We start from the raw sequence: 14,777 nt of genomic DNA on the forward strand, positions 1-14,777 counted from the left end.
TGGCCAGCCAAGGTTTTCTGTTACAATGGCTCGTCTCGCTGAACCGTCCATCTCCGCTTGTTCGATCTTTGGATTAACACCCCAGTCTGTCCAGTACATCATACTGAGAAGCAACAAAAAGCACAAAAATACACTCCAAACTGTAGACAACTATTGCGTGAGCCTGGAACGACGAAGCCATGAACAATATATGACCCGTACGGCCCCGCGTGTGATTTCCTTGGAAAACCATATGATAAAGATTATAGAAAATTCATTGACTTTGTCCACGTTATACATCGATGAAACCAAGAATCTAGAAAACATCTTAGACACGTTCTCCTATGAGTAATGCATGCGCCAAGCTGTTCCTCTCGTAGTATCCTCCAAATCGTACCAAGCAAAAATAGGGAGAATAGCAGTTATGTGGGGTAATCTGGAACCGGAAGCCAACCGGAAAGAACCACATTCTTGTTAATTCTCAAGGGACTGTTTTAATTTCTCAAGGGAATACTTTTCGCTGCGGGTGATCAAAGCGCGTGACTTGTAAAGTGTCACTCTATAGTTGTGCTTCAGCACTTCCGTTCTTGTAGAAAAACGTGACTTGTCAAATTTACAAACGTTATATAACAATCAAAAACTTAAGTAGCCCAAATCTTACGTCACATAACCAATTAAGAATGTAAGGGGTTCAGCGCTCGAAGGCAGAGAAGTTTAAAACGATTAAGAACGCAATTTGTACTGGTGCAAGTCTTTAGGCGCTAATATTAATTTAACCTAAAACGATTAACAACGCAAATTTGTACTGGTACAAGTCTTTCACACACTAAAACGTTGCTAATAGTTAACCAAGGGGAACTCATTTCGTGACAGTTGATTATTTCTGCTGAGTTGCACAATTTAGAATTGCAACATCATTAAATGTTAAGTGATATTTACAAGTGTTCAGTTGTAGCCTTCCGGTGGAAGCAGTAAACGCTAAACGGTTTTGCTTCTGTTCAGAAGTTAATACATCGCCATTAGAAAAATAAACAGCAACTGTTTTACTGGAAATGTAGTCGTTAGAAATGACATGTGTAGCCGTAAGGTAAAGAATAACGCGAGGAGAAGCGGCTTTTGGTAATATCCAAACGAAAATTTACTTCTCAATGTGGGGTTAAGATTGCGTGACGAGACAAAAGGTAACTCGGTCGTGCGTAACCTTTATCGAGAACTCTGCATTAAGCCGAGTAGAAATCTTTCTAACTCGAAAGGAAACAACTATTTCGATTAAAGGCAAACGTCAAAGTTTATTATTTTTAACCAAGCCAAAGTATATGAGTCGCAAAGCACCCAGCCGTCGCGACTCACAAATACAGCATTTCCTCCGCGAAAATAAAAAAAATAAAAAAAGGTTTAAACTGAAAGACGTTTGAATTCTTCCATGATATGTTCGAACAACAATGCCCAGGATAAACCTTCTACTCATACTAACTTCATGCAAAAAAAGTCGATATCTCGAAGGGATCTTTGATTGTATTTTGTTCCCCAAGCGCTTATCTGTTACGTAATTGCAGCGGGTCATGTGGGTGTCCAATTACAGGTATCCAATTTGAATTGTAAAACGGATTGAATAATAGTTTCGCTAATAGGTTTCCTCCGGCACACTTCCTAATCTCGACTTTTTTGTCGATACGATGAACTAATAATCGGACCCAGTGTCGTACAATTGAGGCAGTAATCGTGCTCGTAATTTTGAAGTCGGCCGCTCGGCCGCTTTCAAAATTACTCGTCTGATTACTCCCTGAACGCCACCCATTCCAATTGCTATTACTAATGAACATTGCTCGTGTATGCAATAGAGCTTTTTTTTACTCAATTGTTGAAAGTAACTCGCGCCATTTTGTCGTCCAATCAGTAAAGTAAAAGTAATCGTGACTTGCTCAAAACCCTTTTTATGGCGCTTTGCGCCAGCTGTACGTATTGGTGTTGAGTCTAATTGCTTCACTGAATTGTGCCATTTTTGCTTGGCCAGAGTGATTACTTTGGTTTTGGTTTCACGAAATTTCATTAAAAAAGGCCACATCACCAATTTTCACAATCCACGTTTCGAAAATACCAGCGCAACTTACCCATTTCTATCATCGAGTACAATCGCCCTGGGTTCATCAAGTCCGTCCTTGAATAGCAGTTTCCTGCTTGTTCCATCCAGTCGAGCTACTTCTATCCTATTGGTTCCTGTGTCAGTCCAATAAATGTTTCGCCCCACATGGTCAATGGCAATGCCGTCCGGATGCTGGACGTTGCAGTGAAACAAAGTCCTCAATGAAGTTGCGTTGAACAAAGCGCTAAAGATTCGACCATGTGCAATATCTGACCAGTACACTCGATCTTTGACGGGATCATAATCCAAAGCAATGGGGCGCTGATTTCCAAGATGATTAAAAAGAGTTCGAGAGATAAAATAGTTGACATCCAGTGAAATATAATTCGTGGATTTATCATCAGCATCAGTAAAGAGAATAAACGTTTTCGGTTCTGCAATTGGTACAAAAAAATGATTTAGGCTCATTACGAACAGCTTCGTACTGGCATGGATTCATAAAATGCTGTTTCGAGTAACGCGTTTAGTACTTTAAAGGTGGTTACCAGTCTGTAATGTGCAGTCTCGGGGTTTGTTTTCAATTTTGTTTTCATTCGTTACACTTCGGCAATAGCGTCCATGAAATGTTTGAGTCCTCCAATACAGGTCGTTTCTTTCAGAAATGCTCGATGATCTGAAACGTCGGTTTGGAATAACGTCGAGGTTGTTCTACTCGATATTTTTGTTCTGCAAGAATATCTGGCGCTAATAAGGCAGAGAAAGATATTACGTTTGTCCCGGTATTTTTCGAGATAATCTAATCGGCGCGTGTTATCTTTCTGTTACAAATAAAAGGCAATTGTATTAATGCTTTACCAACTAAGGTTTTGCCTCCGTTAAGTTCTACAGTCCTAATGTTTCACTGCATAATATATACTTAAGAGATATTCAAACAATAAAAAGAAAAATATTCAACAATTTAAGAAAAGAAATGACACAGGAAAGACTAGAAAGACTATAACGGAACATTAGAACTATAGCGTTGTTGTGATTGGAGAATTAAATTCCGTCAATATCAAAACAGCATCACTCAAAGAACAAATTACTTACTATCATCGCAGGTTTTTCCATCTTGCTTCACAGTCAAACCAGTTGGACACACGCACTCATGACCAGACGCTTTTGCTACACAAAAATGACTGCATCCGCCATTGTTCTGAGCGCAAGGACTTGAAGCTTTTAAAAACATTAAAATAGCGTGAGAGTAACGGGGTATACATGAGGTGTCGTGTATAACAGTATTAGTAAAACTATAAAGAAATATGTCCCAAAGCCGGGATCAAAAAGTTGAAATATTTGCAATATGCAGTAACGGTGTAATGAAGGATTAATATGCCTTTTTCAGGTAACCTTTTGCGATTGTTTTAAAAAGAGGAGACCTGGGGCATACTCTTCTTTACGAAATAAATTTGATTTGCATTGAACGTACAGATGAAACATTCACATAGCAGTGGTTTCGCACGAATACAGTTTTAGTCTAGGGGCAAGATATTTCTCGGGAATGGGCTTCAATTTTCATTATTCTTCACCCAGCGACTGATTGTTTCAGGTGTTGTTTGATAACTCTCTGGCGTACAAGAAGAGAATGTCAAAGTTTTTTGCAAGAGGCAATATTTTTGAAATTATACAATTACTGGTCAAAAGTTCTCTTGGAGACATTTTGGTGTGACAACAACTGTGTTTGTCTATGGTTCTTGATGTTGCCATTGTAACCATTTATGACATGCATGTTTGCCAAAATTTAGCGTTTAAATACCTGGAGGTTGCCGGGCGTAATCGTACGCTACGATGCCCATGGGCTGTCCGCCGTTGATGCTGTAACTGCGGATTACTTCTCCAGTGGTAGCATCCAGATTGTGAACCTCTTTATTCGTATTCCAATCGGTAAAAAACAAGAAAGGTGGAATAAGCGTCACGTCAAATGGATGTAGACCGCTCAGCTGAAAAAGCTGCTTTCTGTTGTTGCCATTGTAGTCGACAGATTCCACTCTGTCATACCCTGCATCCACCCAAAAGATGCGTTTGTTTCCTCTGTCAAGTTCGATGCCATTCGGATAAAAGAGAGATGTTGTCACGATGGCCACTCTTTGATTTCCACTCAATGAAGCTTTTTCAATTTTTTCGCTGGATCCCCAGTCTGTCCAGAACATCAAGCTGTCAGGAAAGTGAACATAAACGTACGGTTATTTTATATGCCTCGTTATAAGATGGTAAGATGCTTTGCCTGGACGCCATTTTCATTTTTTTTATGATGCCATGTTAACCCTCGGGCATGTTATTTCTTTCGCTTTAAAGGAGCTACGTTACGGACACCACATCTTGGAAAAACGGCCATTTTTTACCTCGTACCGGTATATGCATGCATGTGAGGACTCCTGCATTCCTGTCTGCATTTGATGTTTTTAACCACTTTGATTTGCTGCACTTTGGTATGGATTATCATCTCACTACAAAGTCAAAACTATGACAGCTGCGATCGGTGACACCTTTCAGGAGGGAGTGTTTGCCAACTTACCTCAGCGTTTGATGTTTTGTTCCCACGAAACACTCCGAAATATGTAACCCAAAAATCTTGGCTAAACACTTCAAGATGTTATTATCGAGTTGACGTAGTATTAAAGCAAACAAACAAACAACAACAAAGCGGAGTAATGTTCGGTTATATCAGTAAAAATAGAAGTAATGTTAAAAACAATACCTGCTATCAAGATCAAGAGCTATTGCCCTGGGTTCGTCCAACCCCAAGTTAATCAAAGTACGTTGGTTATTGCCATTTAGGTCTGATATTGATATGGTATCAGATGTTGTATCAGTCCAGTAGAGCTGTAATGACCTCCAATCCACTGCCAGTCCGTCACAAACTCCAATGCCAGTAATGATCGTTGTCGTGCTTGCCAAGTCAATATGGAAACGTTTGATGTTTTGTTCCTGTACATCACTCCAAAATATGTACCCCAAGCTGAAATGAACGTCTATGGCAACAGCTCTTGTCAAACCAGAAATAATGGAACGAACTGCTGCAGTTTTATGGTCGACGGCTAAAATATCCGTTGTGTTTGATACCAGTAAACATGGAGGACTGCACAAAGTGACTAGGAACCAAAACGTAAGAATAACATGTGATTCATTCAAAGAAAACCTGACTTTTAAGTTAATTCCTAGTGCATGTAAGATACAACAAAAACTGGGAATTTTGTTGGATCGAGAGGGTACTTGCAATATTGACTTCTAACATTTTAATGAAGACTTCGGTATTCTATATGAAAATAACTAAAGAAATGTCAGCCTTTTAATTTTCAACTTTTTGAAGCCGAAAGCTAAGAAAGCATGCGCGTCACGATCTATAGTTATCATTAAGAAAAAATGATAATGAGGTAGGCAAAAGGGTTGGTTGTCATTCAATTGCAGGAGTTCTTTAATCCTATTCAGACCGGGCTTTTTGGATCTTTTCAGACCGGGGGGAGGGGAGGGGCGGATTCCGCCCTCCCCCGCCCCCCCCCCCCCCCCTCCGTAACTACCAGGACATTTAAGCAATCACAATAAAACTTAGAGGATATATAGTATGTTAAAAGATCTAACTTTTGGTATACGTCCCGTGGGATGATGACGTCACATCACGTGACAATTACATCATAATGTCAAAACAGCCGCCCCCTTGGATCCGCCATCTGGGATTTCGAAATTTTTTCAAAACGTCAGAAAACCGCCTAAAATTATTGCAAAGTACTCAAAATCAATAAAAATGTGCTTAAAATCCGTAAAAAGGTGAAAGTAATTGCATTAAAGTTATTTTTCATTAATAGAAACACGGAAATTATAAATTTGGGAAAACATGCCTGTCAAAATGCCATTGCTTATTCTACCAAATTATTCCCTGGTAAATTTTAGATAAAGTCGCAAAGTTTGGTAGCGTTTGGTTGAATATTGAAAAAGTTATAAGCGTTCAAAGTCAGCGCGGGCACTTTCCGCACCCCCCGCCCCCCTCCCCCGGTCTGGATAGGGTTAATTTTGTACCTTTTCATTCTAATCCTGTACAGCTCGCCGTGTGAGGACAAATTTCTTACTGTCTCTGGTAAAGTGATTGTCACTCTCATTTCAGCGAGTGTTGTAAATGCAGCTCGTAACCAGCACCAAGCTCGAAAGAACGCATAGTTTCGGCTTTGCATCTGGGCGATTCAGCAGGTAGCCCATTTTTTTTTTTACCAGTTACAGAGCATGATAATGCAGAACTAAAGCAATTGCAAAGTAATTTTGGCAGAATTAAGAACCGCTCTAAAACCTATTCAAGCAGAACGCCAGTCTGTCATTTGACTATGTCTGTGTTGGGAGACTGTGCGATAAATACTAGCCATGAAATTTCGAACTTATGCGAATGTAAACTCATGTAAACTGTCGCAAGTAAAAATATAGACTTCGCATTCCCGGTTTAATCTTGCATAACCTGTTTTAACAAGCACGCTATGTTAAGTATGTGCAAGCTTTACACAACAATTAATTAAATTACAAAAGCAGGGCGCGACAGTGGCGGCTGTAAATGTGTTAATTATGTTCTGATTGTTGCGATATTTTTAACACAGGAATATTTAAAAGAGAAAATATGATACTGCGGCCATTCACAGATGTTCAATGCAAACTCTACTGACCTGCATAAACCTTTGTATTTGGCTTGTAAATCAACGTAAACAGTGACAGTGTGCACATCCACCAGATTGTACTCATTTTAGTCGCAAACAGGCCCTTGTTCAAAACAATAGAACAACAATGTCAAAACTAGATTACACAATGCCGAAAGAAACGTTTCACAACCTGATCTCAAAACGTTGATAAGAAAAAATCGGCGTTATCTTGCTAAAAAACAGCACCACAACAGTATAAAGTACTTATCAGCTCTTTGCAGGGCTGCAAACTTGAACAATTGTACTGCATTTCCGCCTATTACGTTATCTACTTAGGTTTGTACGAATGCCAAATCCAGAAAAGCACGGATTACCTTCCAAGAGTTTGCACGCAGATCACAACATGTTCTCGACTTATCGAAACAGCAAAGTACTCAGACAAAAGGGAAATCAAAGACTTAAACGTCAAGGCCAAGATATCGACAGCGAACAACAGCTTTGCAATTTTATGACCCCGATAGATTAGTTTCTGCGCATGCGGTTTGTTTATGACATCGTCGCTTTAATGTCTTCGCAACAAATGAAGTTCAGACTTTCAGTTTCCAATTAATTGTAAGATAGGTTATGGCAAGGGACTTTCCCTTTCGAATGACGTATTTATAAAGTATTTTTAGTACAGTACATTGTATTTCTGTGGGGTCTTATATATAGCATTCTATATATCTCACCATATGCATGAAAAAGACAGTGTATAAGAAAGTAGCCCCCAAACTTTAAAGTTCATTAGTTCTTTAAGTCTAAAAGACGTTTTCCAAAGTATCAAATTTATTCAGATGTCCAAAACACACGCTGTTCGTATTAATTGAACATAATCTATTGACCCCATTTCTGGACAACACATAACTAAAACATAACTTAATTAAAACTTGAAAAGAAATAAAAGAACCTCTATCTTACACAAGTAGAAACTTTAAACACTCCTTGAAATGTGTTGATATACTTAGAACAGTCCTAGTTTTTTCTTAGATAATGCATGTTTTTCTGGTAAGTTCGTTTAATCTATTCGTCATGCATGCTTGAAAAATCATTAGGATCTTCAACCATGCAAAACTGTTGCATAAGTCGCAATTCAATTCTGAGTAATTTATTCAAACATGTACTTGTCTTTTTTGAACAACAATGTACGCCGACTACGCAGGAAAAATAGAAATCACTTGTTTAAAAGTAGGTGACAAGATTGCTTTCAGATATATCTGCAACCGTGGCGATGGCTGTTCTACGCGATAGATTATAACCATAAGAAGCTTACGTCAAGGGACTTTCCCTTGCCATTGTGCTTTTTCCATAATACGGCCGTCGGCTGTCAATCCTTTGGTAAGTGGACAAGGTAGACAATGGAGCCGAGTGGTTAGCGCAATAGACTTGTAATCCGGATATCCTGGATCCCTACCACTGGATAAATTTGTGATAGGTAGTCCCGAATTCAACATAATTTAAGCTTTGTAAAGAGTCACCTAGTCAAAAATATTTTATATAATATTATAATATTTTTCTAGTAACGTATATTTTGAGGCTTCTTGTGGGAGCTACATCTTTGTCAATAGTTACTCCCGAATTCAACTTTTTTCAAGCTTTGTAAATACCCATCTTCAGCCTTATGCCAGTTGGAATTCCTACATGTTTAATACGTACAATATTATAATATTAGGGCAGTAACATATCTTTTGAGGCTTTTTTTTTTTTTTTTTTTGGGGGGGGGGGGGGGTGTCGTTTGGTTGTCAGAAGAATTTCCTTTCGTACTGGTGGCTTTTTCAGGATTTTACACAGGTTTTGTAAAAGAAGTACCTAAATAACATATGACTGATTATTATACCTTTGTAATGACCCACCAATCAAATGTCTATTGATTCGTGCAGTATTTTTTGGGTATAATAAAATACTTATAGAATTCATCATCGTCTTCAATATCTTTCCATATTGGGCCCGAACCAATCCAATAAGTGTATAATATATGACTGTGTTATTGACCATTTTGGCATTACTTCATATTCAATAAAATTCCGTATGTTTTGCTGAGGACACATTGTGATGTCTGTCATAAATAGTCTGCATCTCATTAGCGTACTGGACAAATCTGTTGTAACTATACCAGTTGTTGAGGTAGTCTCGATTTTTCTTTGTGTTCAATTTATCACGTAACATAAAATAATGTACAGAGTTGTGGGGGGAAAATTAATGGACAAATCTAACAAGATCTTTAAAGATAGGAAAACTTTGACTCGAACGGTTGTTCCCCTGATTAAGTAGCAGTTACCAAATAACTAAAGCACGCATATCTGTGAGGCATGTAAATAATATTTTGAATGAATATTACAGTGCAATACTAAACAGATGTTTCGAGTTTTGCAAAACAACAGACTGTTTTTGAAGCGAAATATAACGCATAATTTTCTGCCACACAAAAAAGACGACAGAGTTAGTTTGTATTAAAAGTTTCATAGTTAAATTAAAGTTAGTTTATTTCTATGTACTACATTAAAAGTAAAAATGAATAAAAATAGACGACATGGTGTCTCCAGAACTCTACTCAAGAAGGTCTTTTAGATTGGCCAGAATGTGCAATTACCGGTTTCAAATCCTAGTAGATTGCGTGTGTGAGAAAACCATTGTTTCACATTTTATACTTAAAAATTCACTGAATATCTCCAATTACCCAAGGAAATTGGGCATTGAATTTAGCCAAGTGAAAAAGTGCGAAGTGTATAAAAACGGTCGAAATAACACGACGCGAACAAACCCGTGAAGACTAAGTCAATCGAGTAGAAGTGAATCACACCACAGTCCTTCATGTAGTGCTTTTTTATTGAGTTGCCATTAGTTTCTCTCCAGGCAGAACAGACGCAAGAGAAAAAAATGATTCCGTGTAACTGCCGGCATAATTGAAAGTCTTTCCACAGCCACGGCACACTCAAAATATAATTTTTGATTACCCTTCTAAAGCTTCGGCTTGAATATGTACTTACCATCAAATTTCCGTTCCATTTTAAATGCAGGAACAATTTTCTTTAAAAACCAAACAATATGCCTTTCATTTTATAGTTCTATATTTTTCCGGTAGTTTTCATTTAAACGATCTGAAGAACAAGGAGACTCAGTTCTTCGAGCAAAGATGAATCACACAACAGACAACACCACATTACTTAGTTGTGGTTTCGCATTTCTTCCTATAAATCCTGCAAAGATTTCTCCCGATCTTCGCGCTGTATTTATTGTCAGACTCGCCGTTAACGCTCTCACCTGTCCTCTCATCATTTTACTGAACATCCTGGTGATGGTGGCAGTGAAAACCAAACGACAGCTTCGCACCAAGTCTAACATAGCACTCTCATGTTTAGCCACAACTGATCTTGTAGTTGGACTAGTTGTTCAACCTTTACAGATCGCCTGCTGTATCTTCCTTTTCTATGGTGAGACTAATAAGTTCTGTAGTCTTGCCATGATAGCAACGGACATTACAACCAAATGTGTTTTTGCGTCGCTATATCATTTGCTTCTAATGAGCGCTGAGCGTTATCTCGCGATAAAACACACCTTCGCATACGAGAACCAGGTAACTGAAGTTCGTATCATCATAGCCTCTGGTCTGGCATGGGCTGCAGCCATAATCCTTCCCACACAAGATCTCTCGTTGAAAAACAGACAATTCCTGACAATATTAGTAGGTTCTGTTATACTGTTTTCAATTTTCCCCGCCATGTTTTACTTTAATGTTGCTGTATACAAGGAAGTCCGCCGCAGCGAGAAACAAATTGCGGCTAACCAAGTTTCCTTAGAAGCCAAGGAGAAGATACTCAACAATAAGAAAGCTTTTTACACGACAGCTGTCGTACTTTTCGCAATCTTTCTCTTTTACATCCCATCGAATATCTGTGTTGTTATTCTTTTCTCCTTTAAAGACAGAATTCCTGTTAATGTAGGACATATTGCTATTTACCTTGCTACCTTAATGCCAATACTGAATTCTTTGTTTAATCCTTTGATTTACGCTGTTAGAATGAGATATTTTCGCGTGGCTTTCATTCAGTTGTTTTATAGAAGAACACTTGTACAAGCTGAGGAACTTGAAAGGAAAATCTTTGGACCAAGACAGATTGGAGTCATAGCTAATGTCGAACAAGGACAAAATAGAGCTAGCCGAGAAGAAGATGAGCAACAAGGAAATGAGACATTGAACAATGGACATGAAACTACAGTGCAAACAAAATCGCTAGAGGAATATGAAGAATCACCTCTGTGAGGACATTCCTTACCATATATTTAAAGTGATTTCTTTTCAAAGATTGAGTTCCTTAAATCGTTTTCGACCGATGAAACAAGCTTGCAAGATTAATACTAGCTAAGAGAGTGAGAGAGTTGAAAATTAATTGTATAAAAACATATACAAGTTTTAATCTAACATTTCTTCTGTAAAAATCATTACATCATTAAATTTTTAATGTGTTATTTTGTTGACCCTTGCTTAGTTTGGATTTCGCTGGATCTTTGCGCCCTAAAACAAAATTTAAAATACCCAAAACAAGCTAAAGAAACTGAGAAGATTAAAAAAAATAATCGTTAAAAGGATCGTAAAAATGTTTTAACCATATATTTTTTTCTGTATTAAGGACAGCTTGCATGTAATTTTCTTCATGACTACAATTGACTTAAACTCGAACAGTCGTGAAAATCCTCTGAAGAAAGCGCGGAGAAAAAATTCTGCTGAAACCTTCTCATCAGTGACGTTTTTTTTTTAGCTTATTGCAGAAGCTTGAAATTGTATTTATTCTTCTCACTAAAAGAACTAACTTTACTGTAAACAATGACAGCTGAAACACAGCGCCGGTCTGATCTGGACAGCTGTTGCACGCAGAATAAAAAATAAGCGAGGATACCCAAACTTCCAGCCACGATTCGAGCCAGGATCCCAGCCAGGTTTGCCTAACTAGCGCTCCGGTTAGCCTTAAAATAGCACTCCGGTTAGCCTACTTTAGCTTGAGTTGCTTGCGGTTAGCTTTTATAATAGGGTTAGGATTTAGCTCGGCGCTCAAATCTTGTCTCGAATCCTGGCTCGGATCCTGGCTCAGATCCTGGCTTTATTATAAGTTTATCTCCAATTTTTTCTTGTTTTACTCATAGCCTCCAACATTTTCAAAAAATGCGAAAATGTGGAACTTTCAACAATATTTAAAATTTTCTTGCAGTTATTTAATTCTTGGGAGAGCGTTTTTGCGTTTATTTTGTTTAACGGGTTTTTTCCTTTTCATTTTCGATTGAGTTATCGTTCGTTTATCTCTCATCAGTGAAGACGAGTAAGGAGAAATAAATTTCGTGAAACTGCCGGAGTAATAAGTATTCTGACCAAAGCCACTACACGCTCAAAATGTATTTTCAATAAAGATTTTCAAACTACAGCTTGAATATGTACTTCCCACTTAATTTCCGTTCTCTTTAAACTATTGTTTGGCTTCTTTTCGTTAAAGAAAAACATCTTTGATGAATGTCTTCTACTTCGGCTCTGCATTTATTTTTCAGTTATAAAAATAGAAAAAATAATTCGGTTTTTTGGTTTCCATCGCACTCAAAGGAACACAGATACATATAGACCACCCAACAGAAACGTTACTTAAGTTTGCTAATTGTTTTCTTCTGTCATCGGCGAAACAGGCCGAACACTAAGAGAACGCTTCGGTGAGCATCTCCGCGGCATTGAGAAGAACCTGTCGCGATTTGCTGTCGCAGAGCATTTCAATGCAAACAGACACACCCTGCAAGACGCAAAAGTTCAGACGTCATGCTCTGAGGCGGAAATAAACAACGCCAACGCCAGAAAATGCGCCTAATTTTCAAGCTGGACACCAGTCAACCGCACGGTCTGAATTCAGATTTTCGATATCGTAAATGCCCAGCCAAACGCACGCAACATTTCAACGCAACATATCCCAAAATTGTTGCGCACCGCATGTTGTAATCGTTTGGCCAACCTGTTGCAACATTTTGCAACATGTTGGATGGTGTTCGACCAAGTTTGAAAATGGTCAAATTTTTCTCCCAACATCTCGCAACATTTTTGGATGATGCATGATGTTGTACTCGCTTGGCCACGCTCGTGCAACATTGTTGCGCTGGAGCATGCACACGAGTTCGATTTGCACCATTCAACATACTGCAACATATTGCTACAGGGTGGGCAAACACGTACAACATGTTGTGCACAACAATGTTGCGACATCACTGATCTCTTGAACTGAACCGTGACTGCCTGGATAGCACACTTGTACTAGAAACGTTATTTAAATTCTTGACAGTGATCGAAATCGAATTTCCCCTTGTTGTGATAGCAAAGAAGGAAGGGAATAAAGAAAATCATCAACCATTTTTGTCCATTCTAATTGTAATACCGGTTTCGTCGCGATCAATAAAAACATTTGGTCATTATATATTTTGCTTCTTCGCAGAATCTTATTTTTGTATTTTTGTCCACTCCAATGGCCTATTTTGAATAAAAAAAATGTGTACTATACCAATAGAGTTGATGTTCGAGGGCGTAATTATGTGTTTTGGCCCGACTCAGGCTCATTTTAGCCCGAGCCGCAGGCAAAGGCTTGAATGATCTCTGAGAAGGGCCAAAAACATATTTACGCCCAAGAACAACAACTCTATTACCAGTATAATAATTTCAGAGGGCATTTTGTTAAGGAATCAATAACAGTAAGCGATATCTTGAACACTGCCGTTAAGTCGGTGTTTACTTCTGATTGAAAACTAGGATTAAAAGTTTAAAAATACGGCAGAAAACCGCAAAATAACTCAAAACAATCTTTCCTTGGAAAAGAAATTACAAAATTCTATCGGCAGCAAAGAAATAGTCGTCATTTAGAAGTGTTAAAGTTAATTGTGCTGTTAACTGAACTGGCAGTTTGGAATATGCCTTAAATTCAACTGATCGAGTTTCGCTCGACGAAAACAAAGTTCACTTAGCCACCTAGATTGTTCTTTGAAATTCTGTAATTCCTCTTAATCTAGCTGAGAAGACTGAGAATTTGCTTACCCGTTCAGTCATTCAACTCTATTTTGTCGTTATAAAGCTTAAAAACAGTTTGCAATTGCAGATGGAAGCGTCTCGATTCGAATTAAACGGAGCTTGAAGTGATGCCAGCCTGTGCCAGCCAGCAAGAAAACGGCGCGAACAGTTTAAGTGTCATGATCAGAAAAAATAAAAGAAATAGTGGCCACAGTCAAAAACTCATACTTTGTCAGTTTGAGGGCCTAGGTATGTAACTGAAAGATATGAAGTTAGTTTTTCGAAATATTCAAACTTATGGCAGAAAACCACGAATAACGGTAATCGTACCGGAAGCGTAAATTTCACTTCTCGACGATCCGAAATTTCACGCTTTTCAGCTTCTTGCTACCCAGACGTTTCAACCGCTGTAAACCTTTCCTTACCTTAGTTGCATAGATTGACTCTTCCTTTATTGAAATATAGTTAGTATTTTTATCTCTGATTATTTCTGAGCCAGCTGAGCCTCGATTAAGTAGACACATTTTTCTCATTTAGGAAAAAGGCTAAAATAATCCAAATTCAGTGAGGAAAAAAGCTGACCGGTAGTGCTTCAAATCTTCTGATATTTTAGCCAAAGAGAGTCCAGTCGTTGAATTTTAGGTTTATGGTTTAAAAAGTGTAGGATCTAGTAGCAGTTTTTAACAAAGGTCGATCAAAGGTCGACAAAATTACAATTCCGCGGCTTTGAAAAGAACAACTGAAACACGTGACACGAAACACGCAATAGAGTAATTTGTATATTTTTTGGGCAAAGACAACACGGTAAAATTAGCTTTGAAGTTTTATACGTTTGAGACTTTAGAAAAATAGTATTTATCCTAAAGATTGCCTACAATAGAAGAAATACCAAAAATAACAGCATTTGAACTCTCCCTGATGTTCGTCACGCACGAGCGACTTGGAGCGGCGAATGACAAAAATATTTTCCATTGATTCAAAGTAAGTCATATTCTGAAAT

The 14,777-nt window shown here is 38.2% G+C and overlaps 2 protein-coding genes across 2 annotated transcripts in view; one reads left to right on the plus strand and one right to left on the minus strand.

Annotated features, from left to right (window-relative positions):
• The window catches only part of LOC144628955 (uncharacterized), a 272,516-nt gene that overhangs the window by 69,111 nt on the left and 188,628 nt on the right, over window positions 1-14,777 (minus strand). The window lies entirely within an intron of this gene.
• LOC144628741 (adenosine receptor A3-like) lies at window positions 9,861-11,014 on the plus strand. Its single transcript, XM_078486865.1, has one exon. It carries the CDS (start codon window positions 9,887-9,889, stop codon window positions 11,012-11,014), a length of 1,128 nt encoding a protein of 375 aa, XP_078342991.1. The 5' UTR covers window positions 9,861-9,886.

This window comes from Oculina patagonica, chromosome 10 (genome assembly GCF_052425735.1).
Source record: "Oculina patagonica isolate OP01 chromosome 10, crgOcupat, whole genome shotgun sequence".
Taxonomy (NCBI): domain Eukaryota; kingdom Metazoa; phylum Cnidaria; class Anthozoa; order Scleractinia; family Oculinidae; genus Oculina; species Oculina patagonica.